General features: G+C 27.8%; 1 protein-coding gene across 1 annotated transcript in view; it reads left to right on the top strand.

Moving 5' to 3' along the window:
• Positions 1–23221, top strand: part of LOC129972407 (ATP synthase subunit O, mitochondrial-like) — a 41137-nt gene that overhangs the window by 12065 nt on the left and 5851 nt on the right. Inside the window, exons 2-6 of the mRNA XM_056086532.1 lie at positions 2712–2782; positions 7687–7734; positions 11733–11843; positions 13148–13220; positions 19164–19223. Coding sequence (XP_055942507.1) covers positions 2753–2782; positions 7687–7734; positions 11733–11843; positions 13148–13220; positions 19164–19223 — 322 coding nt within the window. The 5' untranslated portion in view covers positions 2712–2752. The remainder of the gene's footprint in view (positions 1–2711; positions 2783–7686; positions 7735–11732; positions 11844–13147; positions 13221–19163; positions 19224–23221) is intronic.

Raw genomic sequence — 23221 nt, 5'->3', positions numbered from 1 at the left:
ACAAAACTACTTTGATTTTTAAAATACTGGTTTCATACAAACTCCTTCATCAAAACAATGATCAGAACATATTTTGTGATCCTTCTGATATTATTCATTCTCTGTCCATCCTTTTTTCTGTAATGAATAAAATCTGTCTTCAGTTGATTGCCATCTATTTTCTTTTATTGATCCAATTGATATATGTAAACCACTCATACAGTTTTAACCTACTTGCGTTAGTAATTTAAAATTTTTACTGAAGGTGAATTGAATCAATACTAAATTATTTTTGGAAATAAGCCTTTCTTTACGTTTTTGTAATGGGGACAATGGAAGTTGATTTAAAGTCTCCAAGTGACTAAAGTCATATTCTCCAAGTTATTAAATTCCTATTGAACAAATGAATTTGCGGATAATTTGATTCAGAGATTATGATTATTTTTATTATTGATTCTAAATTGTAAATAATTTTTTTCAATTTAACATAAACAGTGTTAAAATTCATTATTCCATTTTAATTATTCATTACTTTAAAACAAAAAAGATTATTTTCCAATTTTTTTTTTTTTCCTAAAACATTTTTTTTCTATATCCTCATAGAAATTGTCTTTTTTAATAATTTAGTCAAAACCTTAATTCTAAAAGATAAAGTAGGTAAATAAACTATATAAGTTTTATAGGTTTTAAGGATTTTCATCATCCTTTATAATTTTTTTTACACAATATCTCAGAACTATTCATCACTTGGTATTTATCCACTCATTTGAATCAGTTAAAACAATATTAGTATAGCATTTTTTAAGGTGGAGTAAATGTTTATTTTGTTAATGGTTTGGTTAACTAATATACATTTGTATATTACAATAATGAATGCTTGTGAAGCAAATCATTTTTATTTCATGAACTATTATTGAAAATCAAAATGAAAAGAAATTAAGTTTCAAAAAACTAAGAAAAAGAAAAATTTCTTGAGAAAATGTAAGTGTTGAATAAAATATGACTTAAATATTATTCAAAAATTAACAAATCATATTTTACAATTTCATTGAAAATTCTATTGACTAATTTAGAATACACTAATATTTTTATATTAAATTAAAAAATAATTTTTATTTTTTGAAATTAAAAATTACATTCCAAATTTTCTTTAAAAGTTTTAACTTCTGTGCATTATTATAGAAGTAGAAAATTCAACATTTAGAACAAATTTATCCACGATATTAGAATTTTTAATACAAATTTTCTTTTAAAATATTATTACACCAATCGTATAATTAGAAATAAATTGATTCTATTACCTTTTCAAATTTAGTTTGGCTACTTTCAATCAAAATTCTGATTTTTAGCATTAAAAGAAGAATTAAATTGCTGTATGCATAAATAAATGTATTAAGCATTTATGAAAAAAAAAATTAATAAATTAGAATAAGAAATATATGTATTGAAAAAGTACTTTTTAAAATCATGTAATATTAATCAGCTTATGCATATAATTTTTAATTCAATATAAATCTTATTTTAACAAAACAAAAATTAGTTTTTATTAAATAGAAAATATTGAATATTTTGATGATTCCTTTGAGGATTGTTGGTTATCATACTTTCTTAACAGAGAATAAGCCATATTTTATCAAAAACTTAGCTAAAATTATATATATATATATCTTTACAATGCAGATTTTTACAAGTATGAATTATTCAATTTGAAAACAAATTTTAAAGAGTTCATCATGCACATTATCCACATTAAAAAAAAAAAAAAAATGGACAAAACTGCAAGAAAGAGATTATAGATTTTTATTATTGCAATTTTTAGACCACAAAATATAAATGCTTTATTGCTACTATAAATACTAGCAAATAACAAAATGAAAGCATGCCTGCAGTTATAAAAAATGTTTTAAATGTTCTATAACACTAATTTATTACTTAATTAGGTAAAAATATATATATAATTTTTTAAAAGCATCATTTAAAAAAATTTTTAGCTAATTTTTAAAAAAACATTTAGCTTTGTACAACAACAAACAAACAAAATATGGGCATTAAAATTAATAGTATAAAAAAAACTAAAATACTTTCCAATGAATACAGCCAAATTGCAAGAAATAAAATTAAAACTACATTGAATTTGTATTCCGAATAAAGCATCATTTTTAGCTTCCATTAAGAATTTAAATGAAACTTGTAAGTTCATTCCATTACTTTGTGAAAACTTTAAATTTCATTTAACAAACCAATAGAAGATAGAATTTAATTATGAGTTAACATATTAGTTTCTTGCCATTTAATTAATTGTAAATAGAAGGCGCCTGTAGAAAATTCAGCTTTTCCAAGTTCCCAGCCACAGTCAACATTAATTTCTAGTCAAAAATTAGATTCATAAAACTTAATTATGAGCAAAAATAAATATATTATAACACGGTATTATTCTTTTATTAAAAAAGATCGTGCATAAATAAGGTCTGCCTTCATCATAGATACAACCGACATTCGTCCACACTCCACCCTATACATTCCAAAAATGCGCTTCATTCTTGGCGGATAAATAAATTTTCAAATTTTGGCGAAAAAAGCTTTTCCGTAAGCAACCATACATCGATTCCCCCATTTCCATCACTACCGGAATGAAATCCGTCCTCCAGTGCTTCTTCCCCCACACTGCTCCCCCCTTTCAACTTCAAATGGGGGGTTCAAGCGTCCTCCGGTTAACGAGTCTCCCAAAGTATCGGTAGAAAATTTATTTTGTTAATATTAGAAATTCACAAAAATGTCGGCAAGTAAAACAATTCTTACTCTTGTAAGTATTTAATATTTATATTATTGATTGTTGGAATTCGGACTGTTTTAAACGGAATTAATCGGTTCAAAATAAGCGTGTTAGTTTCTAAGTTTTAAATGAAATATTTTAATTTATAAACAATTTTCTAGTGAAAATAATAGGTACTTAGAATGTTTATAGAATTTTTATTTAGTCATCTGTAAATTATTTGAAGCATGCAATATTGGTAAAAGAAATTAATGAGAGATACATTGAATGTTAGCAAATGTGGGCCGGAACATTTTCAGTTTTATAATTTAATAATTTTATTTTATTCGAACTACTCATTTTTACAATAGTGTACAACGAACAGAATTCGTTGGACTCAATTATATATTGAATTTCGGTTTATGATTGGAAAAGTATTTATTTACAGCTTCATGTTTGTAGTTACTTGTATTTCCAATATATTTAAAAAGTATTAACCATGATAAGCTTCCTTCAGCTTGTTAATATTTAATTAACATATGTATTAAAGCTGATGAGTTTCTATAAAGACAACATGAAATTGATACGATAACTAAAATAATAATATAAAAGAATTAAGTGAAGATAATGCACTTTAAGATTTACTAAATTCCGAAAAAATTTGATTTCAGATTTCCAAAAATTCAGGATAAAAAGCATTGCTTTTTTCCACCTGAAGTATATCTGAACTATTAGCACTGAATAAATTTTGATGCTTTTCAGTATACAATCTTCTAAGATTCTCCTATTTGTTGGTTTATTTTATTTTCTAGGTATTATTCATTTCTGTTGAATTGTAAATATGGAAAAATGAACAATATTAAAGCTGATAGTTCCAAATTTTGAAATAGTTCAGTTTTTGTTGCAACTGTATAACACAATTGACTGTTCTTAATGAATGAATCATTGTGACTTAATTTAAAATATAAACATTAATTAGGAAATTTTATTGAAAAATATGCTTTGATTAGACAACTGTATTAATTACTGTTATACAATGTAGAATAAATATCATTGTTAATAAATTGTTAACTTCTGTGAATTAATAATTGATTAACTCCTATGTGTTGAAAATTGTAGTTTAACTGTTAAAATAATTTTTAACAGGCAAGTGCTTGAATTACTACTGTAAAATATAAAATAAATGTTATTGTACATGAATTTTAACCTCTTCTCTGAACTAATAATTGATTAATTCCCATACATTTAAGATATAACTTGGATTGTTTCATTTGATATAGGAGAGGAGAATAAAATGTTGTATGTAGATATTGCATTTTAATTAAGTTATAATGGAAATTACTGACTTTAATATGACTAAAAGATAATTAGTTTAATCCGTACCATGGCAAACATTGAAAATGTTATTTGGTACTTTCCCGTTAGCCGAGTGCAAGTGAAAAATCGCCAAATGATGGAGGTTCACAATTGGTGACATTTGTGCCTGGCTACAGAAAAGTATCCATTATTTTGTTTTCAAAAATTTTTAATCTGCTTTTCTTTGAGTCTATCTATGTAATATGAAGTAAAAAAAAATCAAACATTTATTAGTATTGTCACACCATCTGTCCTAAAAATGTTGCAATTCACTATTATTTGTTTTTGTTTAGTTGAAATGGGAGAAAAATCTTACATACTTTACTTACAAATCTTAAGTATACTTCAATGCTTTTTTTTAACAAATTGCTTGTTTGACTATTAAGGTGTTTTTTTTTTTTTACTATAACATTTTTTTTTAAGCGTCGGAAAATCTCTATAAACCTTTGAACTTACAATTTCTGTTAGAAGGATTCATGGAAATAGGCAATTGCTTTCTGTTTTTGAAAATTAAGGAGCCACCAGGAGAATCGGGAAAACTCGGGAAATTTAAAAATATGAGAAAATGCAGGGAAATTTGAAATTTTTTATAAAAATTAGTAAAACACCGAGAATTTAAGGTTTCTTAGTTATTTTTTTCCTATCTTAAAAATGCCAATCTTGAAAGATTGCAAAAATAAAAGATCATTGTCATAGCTTCCAAAAATAAAATATCATTTGTGATTGTGTAATGCGGAAACTCGCTCCTTTTCTACTTTCTCCCCTTTTTTTCTGTAGATCAGTCCAGTTTTGATTCAGACAGTATTTTCACATATGTTCGTTGTTGTCGTGTCCATGGAAATGCAAAAAGTGAGGAAAGAAAGTTTTGGATATTGTCAAAGGTCTGCAGGACCACTGCCGCCAGCTTTGGTTCTTTAAGACTATAAAGGAACTCCTGAAATGGATCCATCAGTGGTAACCACCCAAGCTTTAAGATATCTGCTGTAATAGATGGGCATTCAAAGATGTGTCTGATTGTGAGCTTAGTTTCCAGGCAATTCTTGCAGTGAATGTAAGTTCTTGTCCCTTCAGGAAGGATCTTCATTCCCTTATAGTGATTTGTTCTTAATCTAGCCACTGTAGTTGTTACTTTAGGGAAATTAAAGTCGGTGATTAAAGGTTTCCTAGAAGACTGATTTATAAGTCTACATCTGTTCACATCTGCAAGTGTGATGGTGGAACTAGGTTGGACAAGATTTCATACTGCTTTGGCCAAAGCATCCAAAGACTCCTTACCCTCAGTGTTTACATGTGCAGGTATCCACTGCAGCACAGAAGATTTCCTCTTGCAATGCAGTTGATAATTAGTCAGGTAAAAAGTTAGGGCTTCTTTCATTACCAAAAGTTCGCTGACAAAGTTGGAGGCAATCAAACCTGTGTTAATTTTAAGATTGACTTTTTCACCCTGTGGAAGAATGAGGATCCCTGCTGAGACATTTATCTGAAGAACCATTGGTGAAAGTAACTGCCAGGTTCTCCTGGGAGAGCTTATTTATGGTTTCAAGACCCTTTTGCCTGAGGGGGTATAATGGGGTTCTTCTTTTTTAGCAGGGTTGAAGCAAGTTCAGATTAATCTTATCATTTGCTGGTGGTGTTTTTGTAAAGAAAGGTTCCATAAGAAAATTTAGGGATGAATGCTCCAGTTGGGTCAGTCTTCTAATATCTCTATCCAGCTGGAGAGGTGAGAATCTTTTAAGCCTTGTAGAACATTTCCAATCATTGAAAAGTCTTGTAGAGATATGATCATTGCTATTGCAGCTAAGTCTATTGGTGAACTTGATGGCGGAAAGGTTGTGTCTGCTCTCTTATGGGGTAGGCCACATTTCTGTCTTGCCTTTTTATTGTTGGTTGAGGAGACAGCACCATTTATAATTTTTGAGGCATTATGTTGCATGGAATCCAGTTTTTGTTTAACAGAAGTTGAAGCTGTAGCCTAGACTGGGGCAGCTTACACGAGCACTGGTGAAAGTGAAATAGTTAAAAAATGTATGTTAAGCCATACAAAAATTTAATACCTTATTTGTTAACAATTAGCTCCATGAAACTGATTGCTAAAAATTTTCAAAGTTGAAATTGCAGAAATTGATTCCCAGTTACTAGAATTGGCAAAAATGAATAAATAAAGAAAGTATTCTTGTTTTGTAAAGTTTTTGGAGCAATCATTAAATGATTTGTACCATGATAACAAAAGATTTTTATGTTTTATTTCACCCAAGTCCTTAATTTTTTTAAAAAATTTATAGTTAGAGAGCACGAGAGGTAATATCTTCTTTCCTCCTTAATATATAAATTTTGTCTTGTTAAATTCTGAATAATAAATAAAGATTTTTTTTCTGTGTGTAAATATGAACTTTCTTTTAATATATTATTTCAAATAATGTTAAATTACTGCTTCCTTTTCTTGCTTTTTTCAATGAATTTCTAAATATAGATTGTCTTCATGTTGGTCAATAAAAATTTGAGAAAATTTCTTTCCCGCTTTCCCATCTCCAGTATATGATATAAACCTGTAATATGGAATGCTAAGCATCTGCATTAATTATAATACAACAATATTTAGAATTTAATAGAGAAAGAAAGGATTTATTATATTCCTTTCTGTTGGAGGTTAAAAATTAAAGTCTTGTACCATCATCTTCTTTTCAGACTTTCAAAAATGAAAAGAAAATTGGTCTTCTAAATAATTTGCTTGGCAATGATTTTTTACTGGTATAAAAACATTGAATATTACATCAATAAATTCAAATTAGTTTTTTTTTTTTTTTTTTTGGAGCTCAAAACCTTTAAAAATTTGTACATTGAGAACATAAAAAGAAGCATCTCTAAAAATAACCATTTGAAAATTTATTAAAAATACCTAAACTAATTTAAATTTGTGATAAAGTCATCTTGAGTACTTTTTTAATCTATATTAAAATTTTCGAAATAATTTATATAAATACGACATATATGTGCTGCTTTCATGACTACGAGGAAATATGGATTAATGGTGGGTTGGGAATTCTAATTTATTTGTTTTGGAAAATGTAAATTTTAGTTTGCTTCATTTTATTGATTTTTTTAAATTTTAGTTTCTGATCAGACACAGAATTTAGAAGTGTTTGAATCTGTGTTAAAATTTTTGCAGTTTGAGCATCAATCTTTATTATCAGTGCATGTTTGAGCAACAATAAATATTTACTATTTTAGTTGCTCTTTGGTAAAAAAAATATTTATAAATATTCTTGCTGTGACAGGAGATGGAAATGATTAACATTATTTGTAAATTCTATAGTTAAATAAATAATTAAATAGTTATAGATAAAAGAATAAGCTAATTTATACTTATTACATGAGTTGAAAACATTAACATTCAGTTTGAATTGTTGTAATTTCATTGTTTTGTGAAGCTGAATTTATTTATTGACATAAAACACTTAAACTGTCTTACTCAAATTTCTGAGAATAAGAAATTTATATGAAAGCAATTTTGAGAAATATAGAATAAAATTGAATTAGTTTTGCCTCTGTTTTATTTTCTATCACTGCAATATCTGAATGTATTTTTTATTTTAATTTAGGCTCGTCAGTTCAGCAGTACATCTGTAAAATCTGCAGCTATGATTAAAGTAAGCTTGTACTTCAATGTTTTAATTTTATTGCACATGTTTTACATGCTGTAAAACATTACTGTTGGAAAATTAAAATTATATTCTAATGAAAATGTTTTTTTTAATCCAAAAGGAAGTTTTTTTTAATGAGATTCTATTTATATTTCCATTTTGGTTTTTAATTTGAGCTTCTGCAAGTGCTGGATTTTATATATAATTGGAAGTTTTTAAAATATTTTCGTCTAGTATATATTTTAGCACTATTAGTATTACATTCTCTAATAATTTTATGGCCTCATAATACTGTTGCATTATGGTGCTGTAAATATTGAGTTTTTCTTACATTTTAATTTTTAATTCTTGGTTATAATCTTCATATGCAACAGCAAATTCTGATGTTATAAACAAAAAGAATGAAAAGCAGATTAAATAAGTACATAAATAAATTGTTAATTTCTGAAACTGTTTTTAAAAAGTTGGAACATCTTGAAGTAGAATTTATCCATATAAAAAAAAACGAATCAGTATTATTAAATTACATTTGGACCTAGGTTTTATGAAATTAATTTGTTTGATACATTATAGGTACACATGCCGGTTATTTTTTCAAAAAAAAAAAAAAAAAAAAAGAAAAAAAAAATTAAAAAGAGAAAGGCAGTATTTTTTTAAAATTATTATTTGATATTTATGAAATTATTTGCCTCAAAAATTTACAAAATTCATTCATATTCTCTTTTTTGAAATTTATACCTCTAAAACATTTTTCTTTTTATGCAATATAAAAAAGAATTGATAAGGGCAAATTTTCCTCTTTTTTCTCTATTTTACGGGTTAAGCAACGAACCAGCTTGCAAGTGATTTTTTATTATAGTTGGTGAGCTAAAAATCATGCAGTTTTGATTTCATTGAAGAATTTTTCTTATTTTGATGCAGATTACATTTTGTATTTCTAAAGGAATTTTTTTTTCTTTCTGGTAGTAAAATTATTGTTCAGTTCTGATTGACGTGTTAGTAATCAGTATGGATAGGGGAGACCCCACTGGAAGGAAACAAATAATTTCATTTGTGAGCACTCTATCAATGTGCATATAATTTTATACTGCATTTTTTGTGAGTAAATTTGACAAACAGTTCTGATATATGATCGGTTGGCTAAAACTTGGTCTAGATGGGCATGCATCTTCTAGCGTTGGTTTATATATTTTCCAAAAAAAAAAAAAAAAAAGTTGAAGATTTTTTACATAATTGAAGCTTATCTGAAATTCAATAAGTAAAAATTTTTTTTTTCTGAGAATTAAATTTTAAATTACATTTTAGTTAAAAAAGTAGAAAAAATTTTCAAATAAAGTTAAGAACATATTGTGCAATAATTAAAGAGAATAAAATAAAACGACATAATTCTGTAGGTATTAGAAACATCTGAAAAATGTGAGGGAAGTTTCTTAAAAAAACCTGGAAAAATCAGGGAAATTCAAACAGCAGAAATGTTAACCACCCTGTTTTTTTATTCTTGTATTAGACCTAGTGAAATGGTTCAACATTATTTGTACCAAGAAAATAGCCATTAGTTGACCTACTCATCAAAGAAAAAACTCATTAACCTGTTTTAAAAAGCAAGCCTCATAGTCTAAATATATGTATGAAGAAAAGGCAGATGTAAATAAAAATGTAATAAAAAATTGGGTAGAAAGTTGCTCTGCCTGATTGAATGGATTGATTCGCCAAATTCTTTGCTATAGAATTGAAGAATACTTTGAAGGAAAGAGGGGCAACAAAAATCTAGCAAACAATCAGCAAATAAAAATCTAGGACTTTGTTTCTATTTATAGACTTTTTGATATCTTATTTAAGTTTTATTCCTAGAGATAAAAATTATTTTGTTTATTGGTCAGTGTCCTGCACACCCTCCAATTTACAATTCTAAAAGTCATGTTATTCCCTGCGAACTACTCAAGTAAGCTTCAGCCACTTGATCTTGGTATTATTTGTTCTTTAAAAGTTAATTACAAAAAGTTACTTTTGAGAAAAATTATTAGCATCATTGGAAAAAAATATAAAGAACAGATGAAAAGCCAATATTTTGGATGCTCTATACTTTGTGAGGCAGTCTTGGAACTAGATTTTCTAAAAATACAATTGAAAAATGCTCTCAGAAGGATTTCCATGTGCATTTCAGAATATTTTTTTTTATGGAAAGAAGTCATTCCTGGGATAGACTTAATGATTGCCACATGTAATGATGAACTATGTATCTATGCAAATGAAATTGTTGATTTATCATAATCAATGAATAGTTATTCTGATGCAGAAACTGGGAATGAAACTCCTATTCAAACTGCTACATTTTCTGATGCTTTATGTTTTTAGAGACTGAAAACATACCTAATACAACAGGATGTAAACGATAACATATATTCTTCATGCCTAAAAAAGTTGAAATAATGATTTGAAAATTGAAAAAGAACTTTTCGAGTTGTGAATCGAGAGAATTTTCAAACATTATTCAATACATATTTTAAAATTCAAATTAACTAGTAAGTAATTTTTTGCTGTATTTTTAGCTATTTAATAGAAAGTGTACAATTTAAAATTATGGATATTTTGTGCATAGTTTCTTGTTAAAGCTATTCCATAAAGGTAAGCGTAGAAATTCTTTTGCTTTTTACCTCAATATTATGCGTAGCAAATTATTTAATGAATAAATTTTCAGTCAAATAATTTAGAATCCAACTAAATTTTCTTAAAATGTTTATTTATTAAAGTATTGTTATAAATAACTTGTATAATAATAGGTTGTATAAATAAATTAATTATCAAATTTGATTGTAAAAATTAGGATTCAGAAAAATTTAGTTTTTGCGAGTTTGTTAGAATGTTTAGTTCAGATAACATGTTTGAATACAAATATTTTAAAAGAAGGTTTCCTTCTGAAATGCAGTCCTGTCAAAGATGGAACATGTATCTATACTTTTGGTAAAGGAACATTTCAACTATTTTATAAATTTCTCTTGAAAGATGAAAAAAGACTGAAAAGACAAAGAAAAATTGCTCAAAAATTAGAGCAATATTACTTTTATTTGTTTGTTTGATAAATATGCATCATGTCTTTCTATGAACTCGCCTAACTGTCAATAAAGAATATTATTTGTGTATTTTGTACTATTAAATAAAGAAGGCAATTCATTAAAAATGCTTTGAAAGTGAGTGAAAAATGGGTTTTGCACCTTGATAATTCACCCTCTCATTTTGATTATTATTTGAATATTTTTCAGAAAAAATTCAACAAATATGAACAAGCAAGCTCTATGATATAGTATTTCCTTGCACTTTTTTTTTCCATTAATTAAAATTTCTTTCTGCTATTTGATCCATTGATGAAATAATAATAATAAAAAAAGCTTCTTATAAACTTTGAAAGGTTTTATAAAAATGACTTTAGAACATGTTTGAATATTGAAACGTTTTTCTGCAGAATTGCGTTATAATTAGGGATATATAGTGATTCTGTTATCAGAGGTTATGTAATAACTATTGACACCTTTTATTTTATAAAAGCATTCTGAAAGTTAAATCATAGCTATATATAACCGTGGAAAGACTAATAAGCAGGATGCAGACATGGATTTCTTCAGCAATATTTTTTATTATTTGCGATGTTAAGATTTATTCATTATCAAAATGTCTTTGTAAGAACCATGACCAATGGAAACCCAGTTCAGAGATAAGCAGAAAGCTGAAAAAAAGAGGCAGTGAGAAAGAATTCTGAATTTGTATAGCTTTATAATGGAATTTTGATGAAAAAGTATTTTTGGCTTTAATACATGAAATGATATTGTTGGAAAATAAGAACTTGTGCAGCTCAAAATTTAAGGAGAAGCAAAAGTTTATGTGATTAGAAAATAATTATTTTTAGAATGAGAATAAATTGCATTTATTACATATATGCGTTGTGTGCATATATATAGATAAATATAGATGGATTCATCAATATTTTTCTATTTTATTACTTGACACAGCCCCCTGTATCAGTGTTCGGTGTTGAAGGTCGTTATGCCACTGCTTTGTATTCTGCTGCTATGAAAGAGAAAAAGATTGATGCTGTTGAAAAGGACATTAAAGATTTGAAAGTAGGTTTGTCACTTTTTTTTTAATGTTTTATAAATGTTCAACTATTTTGTAATAAAATTTTTAATTCTAGTATCGGATTTGCCATAGCACTAAGAAAATAGGAAGACACAGGGAATTTAAAAATCAACTATAAAACAAGGAAAATGCAAGGATTTTTGAAATTTTCCTTAAAAACAGAGAAAGCACAGAAATTTTGAAATATCTTAGGGTTTTTCCCCCATCTGAAAAATGCTGACCTTTTTTTAAATATTAGAAAAATAAAAGATCATCGTTTTATCTGTAGATACAATTTGTGGAATCTTGCACCATTTCTACTCGCTTCCTTTTTCTTCTGCGTAGATCAGCCCATTTTCCAGGACTGAAAAAAATACAATTTATTTTTGCTATTAAATTGGCATTTTAGAAAAGAAGGGAAGAAAAAAAAAAAAGCGATGGCTGAAAAAAAATCTGCCAAAATTGATACCAAAATGTTTGAAATGACCAAAATAAATAAAATAAACCCTTGTTATATTTTTCTAAATCATTCAATAATTTTTATCATGATAGCAAGAATGTTATTTTGTGATTTATTTAATTTTAAGTCCTCAATTTTGGGTAACCTTAAATTACAGAGCATGAGCAATATCCTTTTTATTACCCTTTAACATTGTCAGTCAAAATTTTCAATATCTAAATTCTTCAAATTTTTGACATGTACATGAAGTTGCTGTCTCTTAAATTTGCCCAACGGTATGAAAATTTGATAGCAAAATGTCTTCTCAAATATCTTTGCTGTCAGACTATATTTTAAAATTATTGCCGCCACCCAATCCATTTTCAAAATCAGATGATATTATAAGTTATTTATCTATATATTTATACTCAGTGCTTAGTAATTATGTTTAAATTAAAACTTTAATTCTTTTTTAACTATAATTTCCTAGTCAGCAATACATACATATATACATACTTATATGTATATATAATATTGTCTTTACAGTAGATGGAATTTATGCGTACTTGGCATATGTTAACTAGCAGATACCTCCAATAAACAGTTTTATCCTATCGATGCATGTATTTTGCAATTGAATATCCAAGGAACATATTCAGTAATAAAAAAAAAAGCCACATTTTGTAAAATCTATTTATGTATAATTTTTAATATGCATAATGCACATTAAAATATATAATTGCAGCATTGTGTAATTTAACAGTAATTGTATCATGAACAGTAATTGCAGCATTGTGTAATTTATTAGATAGATATTTATTACCATTTTAAAATGATCTAATAATATGCAATATATTCTTTCAAATCTAGGATTTACTGTCAAAAGATAGAAAATTTGCCGAATTTGTTATGAATCCACTGTTGAAAATCAATATTAAAATTGGTAAGTTAAATTCTACATAAATGAATTTGTAAATTTTTGTATTATTATTGAAAATTCCAAAGCTGAAAATGAGTTTTTTTCTCAAATTATGATTAAGCCATAGACTTTACTGTTGAAAAGAATGTTTTTCAGCTGTAAAATATGTTTTGGGTTAATTCTTTTGGTTTGGATGAGACATTTTGTATCATTATTGCAAACATGTTAAGGAAAGAGAGGGGTGGGTGCATCTGTCAATTACTTGAAGGGAAACGTTGTTCTCTGCTTTACATCAGAAGTTTGGATTACTACAAATTGGACATAAAATGAATATATAGAACAAGTATTGTACAAAATTTAACATTCATTGGAATTTGTCATAGGTGTGATGAGAGCATGTATATATACTACTGGATAAATTTCAAATATACAAAACTTAGTTTTATAATATTTAAGAAGTTATTTAACACCAATTAATTTAAGGCATAGATTTCTGTAAGTTTCTATCTAAATAATATTATAAATACCAAGATTGAAATAATTGTGAGACAAAAAATTCTTAACTGAATTTTGACTCACAAATGTTTTTAAAACAAAAATTATGAGAAAAAAAAATCAGGAAAAGGTAATTTTAGAAATTTTTGTAAAGAATGACCATAAAATAGCCTTCCCTGTTTTGGAAGTATTAGTAGTTAAATTTAAAGACTGGAATGAAAGTAAGTATCACAGTAGAAAGCATTGGATAGACGATTTTACTTTAAAAAAAATTTCCTGGTTTAGTATTACTTTGAAAATGTAACTGTATCTATGTGTTTCGTATGGCATTCCATTAATTTATGCATATCCATTTTGTATCTTTCAAATTTTACATAATCCATGTCTGTTGAGACTGATCAACTTTCCTACTGATGATTTTTGTTACTATATTTTAAATGCAACTTTTGAGGTATAAAAATTTTACAGGATTTTTTCCCCTCTTGCTTGAATTTTTCCTTTCCCTTCCTCCAGAATTCATCTCCACATGCTTTCAACAATTTCTATATGACATTTGGTTTAATTATACTCATTAATTTTATAACATAATTTCTTGGCCTTTCTGTATATTAAAAGATTTTTAAAAATTGTATTAAAAAAAGAGAAAAAATTCTTTCCATATTTAAAGAGAAATACATACTTGTTGAAAATTTTTCAGGAGCTTAACTGAAATATCAATTTATAGTCTGAAAACCAGAAGGAAAAAAGAAAAGAAACATGTAATGCATTCAATCTAGCCATGGTACTGAAATGTAATTATCTGATATGTAGAATAGCGGACAGTTATGAGTTAATAAGCTGCTACTCATTCATAAGCTACAACAATATATTGTACTATAACAAGAAAAGGTTGAAAACATAAATGAATAGCCAAGTAATTTTTTAAATGCCAGTGATCTAGAGCCTGGGATAGTGTTGAATATTGGATTTTTTTTTTTTTTTTTTTTTTTTTGTTATGAGGAAGGAAGGTTTTAAAAGTTTTACATCGATAAACTGATTTTAATAGCTTAGATTGACAGAATCGCAAGCAATGAGAACTATTAAACAAAACAGGAGTGATCAGGAAAGGAGGAGGGGGGGGGTGCAAAATATTGTGAGATTAATTTGGAATATAATTTCACTTTTCTGGTGAAGCTTCTGAAAAGCCATACAATATTCACTGAAAACAATTTTTAAAAACTTTGATATTAAAAACTAAATTAAAAGGCATTTTAATAAGATAAATAGCAAGCATAAAACATTTTAATCTTTTAAATTTATAGTTTTTGCATTGTCACACAGAAAAGGAGAAAGTAATATAAAAATTTATATTTTTAATTTTGGTAGAAATACTCATATAGAGAGGTGTTTGAATGAATGTCAGCTGTAGTTATGTTTTGACGTCAAGAAAGTGTTGCATTGTGTTGACTTGGGAAAACTCTGTGAAATACAACTGAAATAAAATTATGAAAGAAATCATGGTGCATAGCATCAGGAAAAGTGTTTAAATTTGAAAACCATTTTTAAGGACCAAAAAGTGCTTAATTTTCTTGTGGAGAGGAATAAAGCTTTTCGTTTTGTTTTGTTTCCCCACAAGTTGAATATGATAATTTGAATTCATGATTGTACAAGCTTGTTTACCGGTTGTATCAAAAAAGAAAAACCAACAAAAGGAAAGAATTCGAGGAAGGCATCCAGGGGTTCCAGCTCATATTAAAATAACGCTTAATAATTCTTTTCCCTGCTCCCTTTCTTTTTGAATTTTTTTGCTTCCTTTTTTTGACTATGTGCATTGTCATTAAAATACTGAAATAGTTATATGAAAGGGGCAGTATGAAATGTGTACTATGACATACTTATCGCAAATAAATGAACATTATAATTTCAGTTTTTAACGTATATAGATAACTTAAGAATTTATTTATGTTATGCTTAGTAAGTATATATATTTAAATTTTTGTGTGTTGTTAAAGAAGAATATGCAATGTGGTCCGATCAACGGAAAATATGAAACGATATGGAAAATGTGCCGAAACGATATATCGAATTTGGATAAAACTGCTTTAAAAACATTCATATATTCGATCATCATTTTCATTTATATGTCGTTTTTTGAGCAATCGCTTGCATGACCTACTAAAGATATTCAACTGTACTATATTAAATTGTAATTAATTGTGGTATGTAATTACATTGGTAAATTGCGTAAAATCTAGTAAGATGAAATTTTAACTTGAAGCCTTAAATTTTCAATGATCGTGATATCTTTTGCGGTATTTTTAGAATGTCCCCATGTATTTGAATGTTTTTGTTGTTGGACTAATCTTGCCAAATTTGTTTAAAGAAAAAAGAAATTGCTGGATCTAATACTTAAATATTTTTTTAAAAATTAAAAAAAAAAAAAAGGTTTTTAGGATTTACGTTCTGCAAAGATTTTTTTTTCCTTTTTTATAACTTTTATAGAATTTTTTTCCCAAATAAAATCTCTCTTTATATATATATATATATATATATATATATATATATATATATATAACCAATCTAAAGTAAGAAATAGTTTGAAAACGAAACAAAACAGTTTCGAAATCGCTACTAAAAATTATTACCTATTCAAACTAAAACCAAAAAAGGAAAAGGAAAGAAATTTCATAGTATTTAGAGAGTGCAACTGCAGCTACTTCTAAAACACAGATGAATTGATACAAAAGTATTAAAATCAAGTTAATAGGAAAATCAAAAAAACCAAATAAAAATTAAACCAAAAAAAAAATATATATATATATAAAAAGAATCCGGCCTGAAGACTTTTTCAAGGGTCACCCTCAGGCAGGGATTCAAAGAAAGGGATTTTTTTCTATGAAGGAAATGCAGACATTAGTCTAATAATGATTCCTCATGACCCGAAAATCCCCTGAAATTAGATTTTATGATTTTATATCTAATATATTTATATATTAGATATATATTTTTATTATATATATTTTTTTTTTGGTTTAATTTTTATTTGGTTTTTTGATTTTCCTATTAACTTGGTTTTAATACTTTTATATATATATATATATATATATATATATATATATATATATATATATATATATATATATATATATATATATATATATATATAAAAGTTTATTGAAAGTTTATTTATTTATATCAAAGTTTAATTGAAAAATAGAATTTTAATGTGATTTCATCATATCAAAACATATTATCGCAAAAAAAAAAAAAAAAAAAAAAAAAACTATTTTAAAGGTTAAAATAGAATAGCTTTTGAATACTAAAAATTTTGTTTGGTTAAATGTAATTTTTTAAAAATAATTTCGGAGAAATTAGTTTTGGACAGTTTATAACAAAGATTTTTATTATAATGAAATTCAAAATGATATTGCTTTTTCAAATCATGGAATCACATTATTCTGCAGCTGTTAAAGTTATAGTAAAAATAAAAGAAAAAAAACTCTTTTTGCTTTTATTTAAACTTTAAAAAATTTCAAGCATGTTCATTGAGTAAAATTCTTCATTTGATAATTTTTATTAAGTTTTGAAGCAATGCGATATATTGCTTCTCGCTGGCTTCGACTTTTTAAAAATTGCTGTATGCAAGATTTAGAGAAAATTTTGCAATCGTCAAAAAATTTGAGCACGCTATTTTTATGTATCTTCACGTTTTATGTCTCCTTGAATTCGAAAACACATTTTTGGAAAATGTCTGTCTGTGACAAAGATAACACAGAAACACTTTTACCTGGATAGATGAAATTTGGTATATGGTCTTTACACCAAACTTGTAGATTTCGATCAAATTTTCAGCAACATCCGTTTCGAGGAATGTCTGTTGTTCAAATATAAGATAGATGTAAGATAGATTGAATATAAGACTGATAGAATCATATGTCGGTCTGTACTTTCAGAAATTGTAAACTCGTTAACTTAAAAATATTGTGACTTAAATACATCAAATATGGTATGTAATTTTGTGACTATAAGTGTGGTTTTGAGTTAAATTTTTGTTTTAATAAAATAAGATGAATGCATCTAAATCGAAATTTGCTTTTTGGATGCTTTCAACCGTATGCCAGAGATTAATCCCCAAGCACTTGCCAACGATCACATGATAGAATCAGTAAAAATATTTAATTCACACCTAGTGTTAATATTCCATATCTATTGTACACCAATGCCACACAAGGTATTTTCTGGCAATGTGCAGGAAAGTTTTGGTTAGACTTTCTGTCTGCTATCTTTCCATTTTGCTTCTAACTACAGAACTGATTTTTTTTTTTTTTTTTTTTTTTTACTTTATGAATTTGTTTCTGTTATTTATGAAAACTGAGATTTGTTAAAGTATTTTCATTTCTTCTTAAAATATATATAACATTTCTTCTGCAATTTTTTTTAAGTAAAAATTTTTACTTTTAAGTTAAACAGCAGATTTTCATGAAATTTTAGGAATGTTAAATGTTCAAAAAAGACTTTTACTACACTTTGAAAATAAGAGATGATAAGACAATTTCTTTTAAGTCTGATCATTTGTGAACTCTTCTATTACTTTGTATCAAAAATGACTTTAAAAACTTATTTAGAACATGGCATTGTTCTATCATCAATTTCATGGCAGTTTTCCAGTCATATGATGATAGCCATAGAAATGCTTCAATTTTTAACTTTATATGATTGCAGATAAAACTATTTAATAGAATGCGTCAGTGCAGGGAGAGATTTACTCTTTTCATCCCAGCCACGTTAGATTTTAATTTTTGTTGCGTATATAAAAATCAAATACAAAATTTGTGGTCATGCTGAGCTTCTACATCACTAGCAACATTTTGAGAAATCTTGTATCTATCTGATATTTTATTTCAATTTTAAGAAATGTGGAAAAAGCTCTTAAATCTTTATTGATAATCATTTAAAAGCTAGCATTTTTTTGGTATTAATTAATATATATTTCAATTTTTATGATCCTTTTCATGCTTTTGTCAAATCCAAAAAGGTATAATTTTGCAATGGATAATGTTCTTCAAATATAGAAATAAATATTAAAATTTAAAAAATAAGCATTTAAAATTAATTATTAAGAATTTTTTTTCAATGAAAACTATGCATTTTTATAAAACAGAAAAAATACTATGCTTAGAAAATACGCAATTTATGTATGCATACTTTTACAAAGGTGCTTAATTTTGGGGGCTAAAGTGCTTAAAAGTACTTAATTTTTACAACAGTTTCTCATTATGCACCCTAAAAATGTATCAGCTCCAACACACAGCATATGTTTTGGCTGTTGCTGTGCTAATAGAAAAATTGCTATTTTCTTCTAAATTTTTCTTTAGACTCTGAAATGAAGATTTAAAAATTCTTAAGTGTTGCTTAAAACTTATTATATATTTACACTATGGTTAAATTTTTAAATATTTAATATTCATTAATAACTGAATAATATTATTTCAGATGCTTTGAAGAAAATGCTTTTAAAGAAAAACTACTCTCCACTCACTCTGAATTTGTTAGGTAAGTTTCAGTTTTTAGAAGATGTTGATATTAATAACATATATTCTTACAAAAGAAGACAACTATGAAGAATATTAAGTGCATTTTCATTACTTTTAAATGTATATTTCTTCATTTATTATGGATTATTATATTACTCGTGAACACGATAGAGGATTATTTTTAAATAACTCTTCAGTAGACTTAATATGAAATATGATATTAAACATAAGACTATATTACTTTTCTAAATGTAGCAATTAATGCAATAATTTTTTATGAAAGTAATAACAAAATTATCTGGCAATTTAAGATATTTTCATGTTGCAAATTAATAATGATTTGCCATAGCATTGGGATAGTACTGTAAAATTAAAAATCTTCTAAAAGAAAACAAGAAAAATGCAAGCAAATTTGAAAATTTGCATTCAAACTGGGTAAATACATGGGATATTTTCATATTTAAAAAAAAAAAAAAAATCTAAATGGTGATATCTGAACATTGCAAAAATAAGATTGTAACCATAGCTCTAAAAATGGAACACCATTCATGACTATGTAATAGTTGAAACTCGCCCTTTTTTCACTCCCTCCTCTTTTTTTTGTATTATAGATCAGTGTGATTACAATTTTAGAGACTCTTTTGTTATCTTTTCATGAGTTTCTCAGATTACAGCTAATGAACATATGCGAGACTGCTATAACTTCGTGAGAGAATAGAATAAATTTCTCTGACAGGAATAGCAACATTAAGTGTTGTAGTGATGTTTAGTCACTTACATATGAATTTATTGAATGGTTTATTATTTGAGAAATTATGACCTAATTCAGAGTAGATTAAGAATTTTTTTTTAAAACAATGAGCTGCGCAATATCCATATTTAATGTGGATTGGACATATAATTTGTTTTCTGGATGCTGCTCTCTCTGTAAGAAGATTGAACTTATTATCTTCTAGTGAGTGAACGTATTATCTAGAATAATGAAAAAATTAGCACTAATTAGTCATGTTAAAAGAGAGCTAACACAATTACATGCCAGTTCATAAAAGTGATCATTGATATTAAACTAAAAGAAATAGAGGAGATGATGTGTGAAGTCTGAAAATATCAAATTTGGAAGTAAGCAAATTTCAAACATTTTGCATCGCATTTATTTTTTAATGCTATATTAGAATGCTATATTTAATGATATATTAGAAATATTTTCTCAAATGTTCATTGATGGTGAAATAGTCAAACAATCTACATTAGGCTGTAGAAAGATGTTAGATGATATTTGTTACAAATGTTTATGGGGAAAAAAACTTTTTTCAACAATTTCTTTAGAAATTTTTAAACAATAACAAATTTGTAGTTGGCTTTAATGAAGTTGCTTATTTTTAGTCAAGCTTGATTATCCTAAAAATCTGAGAAAAAATTTGATATTGGAATAGTGACTACAAGTTATTTGAAAGTGCAGGTACTGAAACTGAGAAAGAGGCTTTTTTACAGACTGTTTTATATTTGTTTAGAATACTATAAAAATATGTTTGAACGTATGTCCCAAAATTTTGCTCTTTTAAAAACTGCATTTTGTTTAAATCCACATTTATGGAAGAACCCATGTGTTATTATATAAAAAATGAATGGTTGATTTCCTTTAATTTCTTTATTCCAAAGCACAAACTTCCCTGGTGAGTTCTGAATTTGCAAAGATCCAATTGAAAATTTTCTTCATAAAGCTAAAAAGTTAATACATAGAATAGTTTGATTGAATTAAGGGAGGGAGGATTGTTTTGATGATTTCTATTATAATATTTTGATGACCAAAGAATTCCCCGATTCCCCCCCTCCCCCAAGTTCTAAAAATAATTCTTCTATTTTCAAATGGCAGTACATCTATGGAAAGTGGATTTATTATCAGTAAGGTTATGTTTATTGAAAATCTGGAAGAATATTCTTTAATTGGTCTAAAAATTGTGTATAATGTCATAAACTTTTACAGAGGTGTTTTTAATGTTCCGATTCCAAAATATTTGCGTCATTATGCTAAATTAGTATGTACAAGATATTATGAAGTATTAGGAAAAGCAAAAAATTACTCAGGGAAAGGAAAAAGAAATGAAGTCTAATAAATGCAAAGCAGCATTGCATATAAAATTGTTACAAAAGAAAAAAAAGGAAGTTGATGATTGAAAAAACTGCAGAAATTGATGTCCAAATATATGATTGCAAAAAATAAATAAACAAAAGTAAAAAATTTATCTTGCTTCATACTGTTTTTTATTAAATAATCATTAAATGGGTTGTATCATGATAGCAAAAATGTTATTTTGTGTTTTATTTGCCCGAGTTCTAAATTTTGCAATTTCTAATTCAAGAGCATGAGAGGTTATCAATCCCCCCCCCCCCTAATATATAAATTTTGTCTTGCTAAGTTGTAGACAATAAATGAAAAGTTATTATATATATATATATACAGGGTGTTTCAGTGATCCGTTTCAGAACTTCTATGAGGGGTAGGGTACATCCTGACGAACCAAAATCATATGCCCATGGGCAGTCAGAAATGCTTTCCTGACGCGGTAGATGGCGTTGTGCGAAAAGTCCGAGCTTTCGTGCAGGGAATCTTCATTTCGCACAAGAACGCCAAGTTAGTAGGATGGATCATTACACGATCGCAGAGTTAGCCGATATGCATTTGGCGTACGGGGCTGCAAATTGTAGTGGGCCAGCCGAACAGCGTTTGTACGCGGAACGATATCCGACGAGGCGTATTCTCAGTCATAATTTCTTTGCAAGACTGCATCAGAGGTTAGCTGAGACAGGTTCATTAGAAAGAGCTCACAGGGACAGGGTAAGAACAACACAAACTGCAGACGCCGAACAGAATGTGCTGCAGCATGTACAGGAGAATCGAAGAACGAGTACATGAAGTGTAGCAAACGCAGTCGAGGTTTCCCATTGCAGCGTCTGGAGGATTCTCCGAGCAGAAGACATGTATCCGTTTCACGTGCAGCGGGTCCAGACACAGAAACTGGAGGATTATGTACCTCGTATTGCTTTCGCACAGTGGTACCTGGGAAAATGTGCTACAAATCCACTTTTTCCTGCTGAAGTGTTGTTTTCCGATGAGGCATCCTTCACAAGGGAAGGAATTTTCAACACGCATAACGACCATATCTGGGCGGTCGAGAACCCGCATGCAGTACGACGTCGTGCAGCACAGAATCGATTTTCGGTCAATGTATGGGCCGGTATTGTGGGAGATTACCTCATCGGACCTTACCTGTTACCGGGTTGTCTAACCGGACCTACGTACTTGCTCTTTCTGCAGCAAGTATTGCCACAACTTTTGAGAGATGAACAGATTTCTGTATTGACGCAACAGACAATGTGGTTCCAACACGATGGAGCCCCTGCCCATTATAGCTGAGATATTCGTAACTACCTGGATGTCACATTTGGTCAACGGTGGATCGGACGTGGGGGTCCCGTGCGTTGGCTTGCTCGGTCACCCGACTTATCATGTCTTGATTTTTATTTCTGGGGTCATATGAAATCGCTAGTTTATGACACCCCTATTGACACTGCTGAGGGGCTCGTTGCAAGAATCGCAGTAGCTGCCGGAGAGATATGCCTGGAGTATTCCAGAATGTTCGGATGTCCAATGTCCATGCGTCGGAGATGTGAGACGTGCATTGTAGCCCGTGGAAGAAACTTCGAACATTTACTTTAATCCATGTACCTTTTGCTTCTTTTCATGTATTATTAAAACAATTCCCATTTACGGTCTCTTTTCTTTATGGTGCTTCTGTGTACAACACCGCTTCAGGAAAGCATTTCCGACCTCACTTTGCTCTATGATTTCGAGTTGTCAGGATGTACCCTACCCCTCTTAGAAGTTCTGAAACGGTTCACTGAAACACCCTGTATATATATATATATATATATATATATATATATATATATATATATATATATATATATATATATATATATATATATACAGGGTGTTTCTGTTAATAATTTCTGTTA

The sequence above is a fragment of the Argiope bruennichi genome, chromosome 6 (genome assembly GCF_947563725.1).
Source record: "Argiope bruennichi chromosome 6, qqArgBrue1.1, whole genome shotgun sequence".
Lineage (NCBI taxonomy): Eukaryota > Metazoa > Arthropoda > Arachnida > Araneae > Araneidae > Argiope > Argiope bruennichi.
This window is presented reverse-complemented; position numbering and strand designations above follow the sequence as displayed.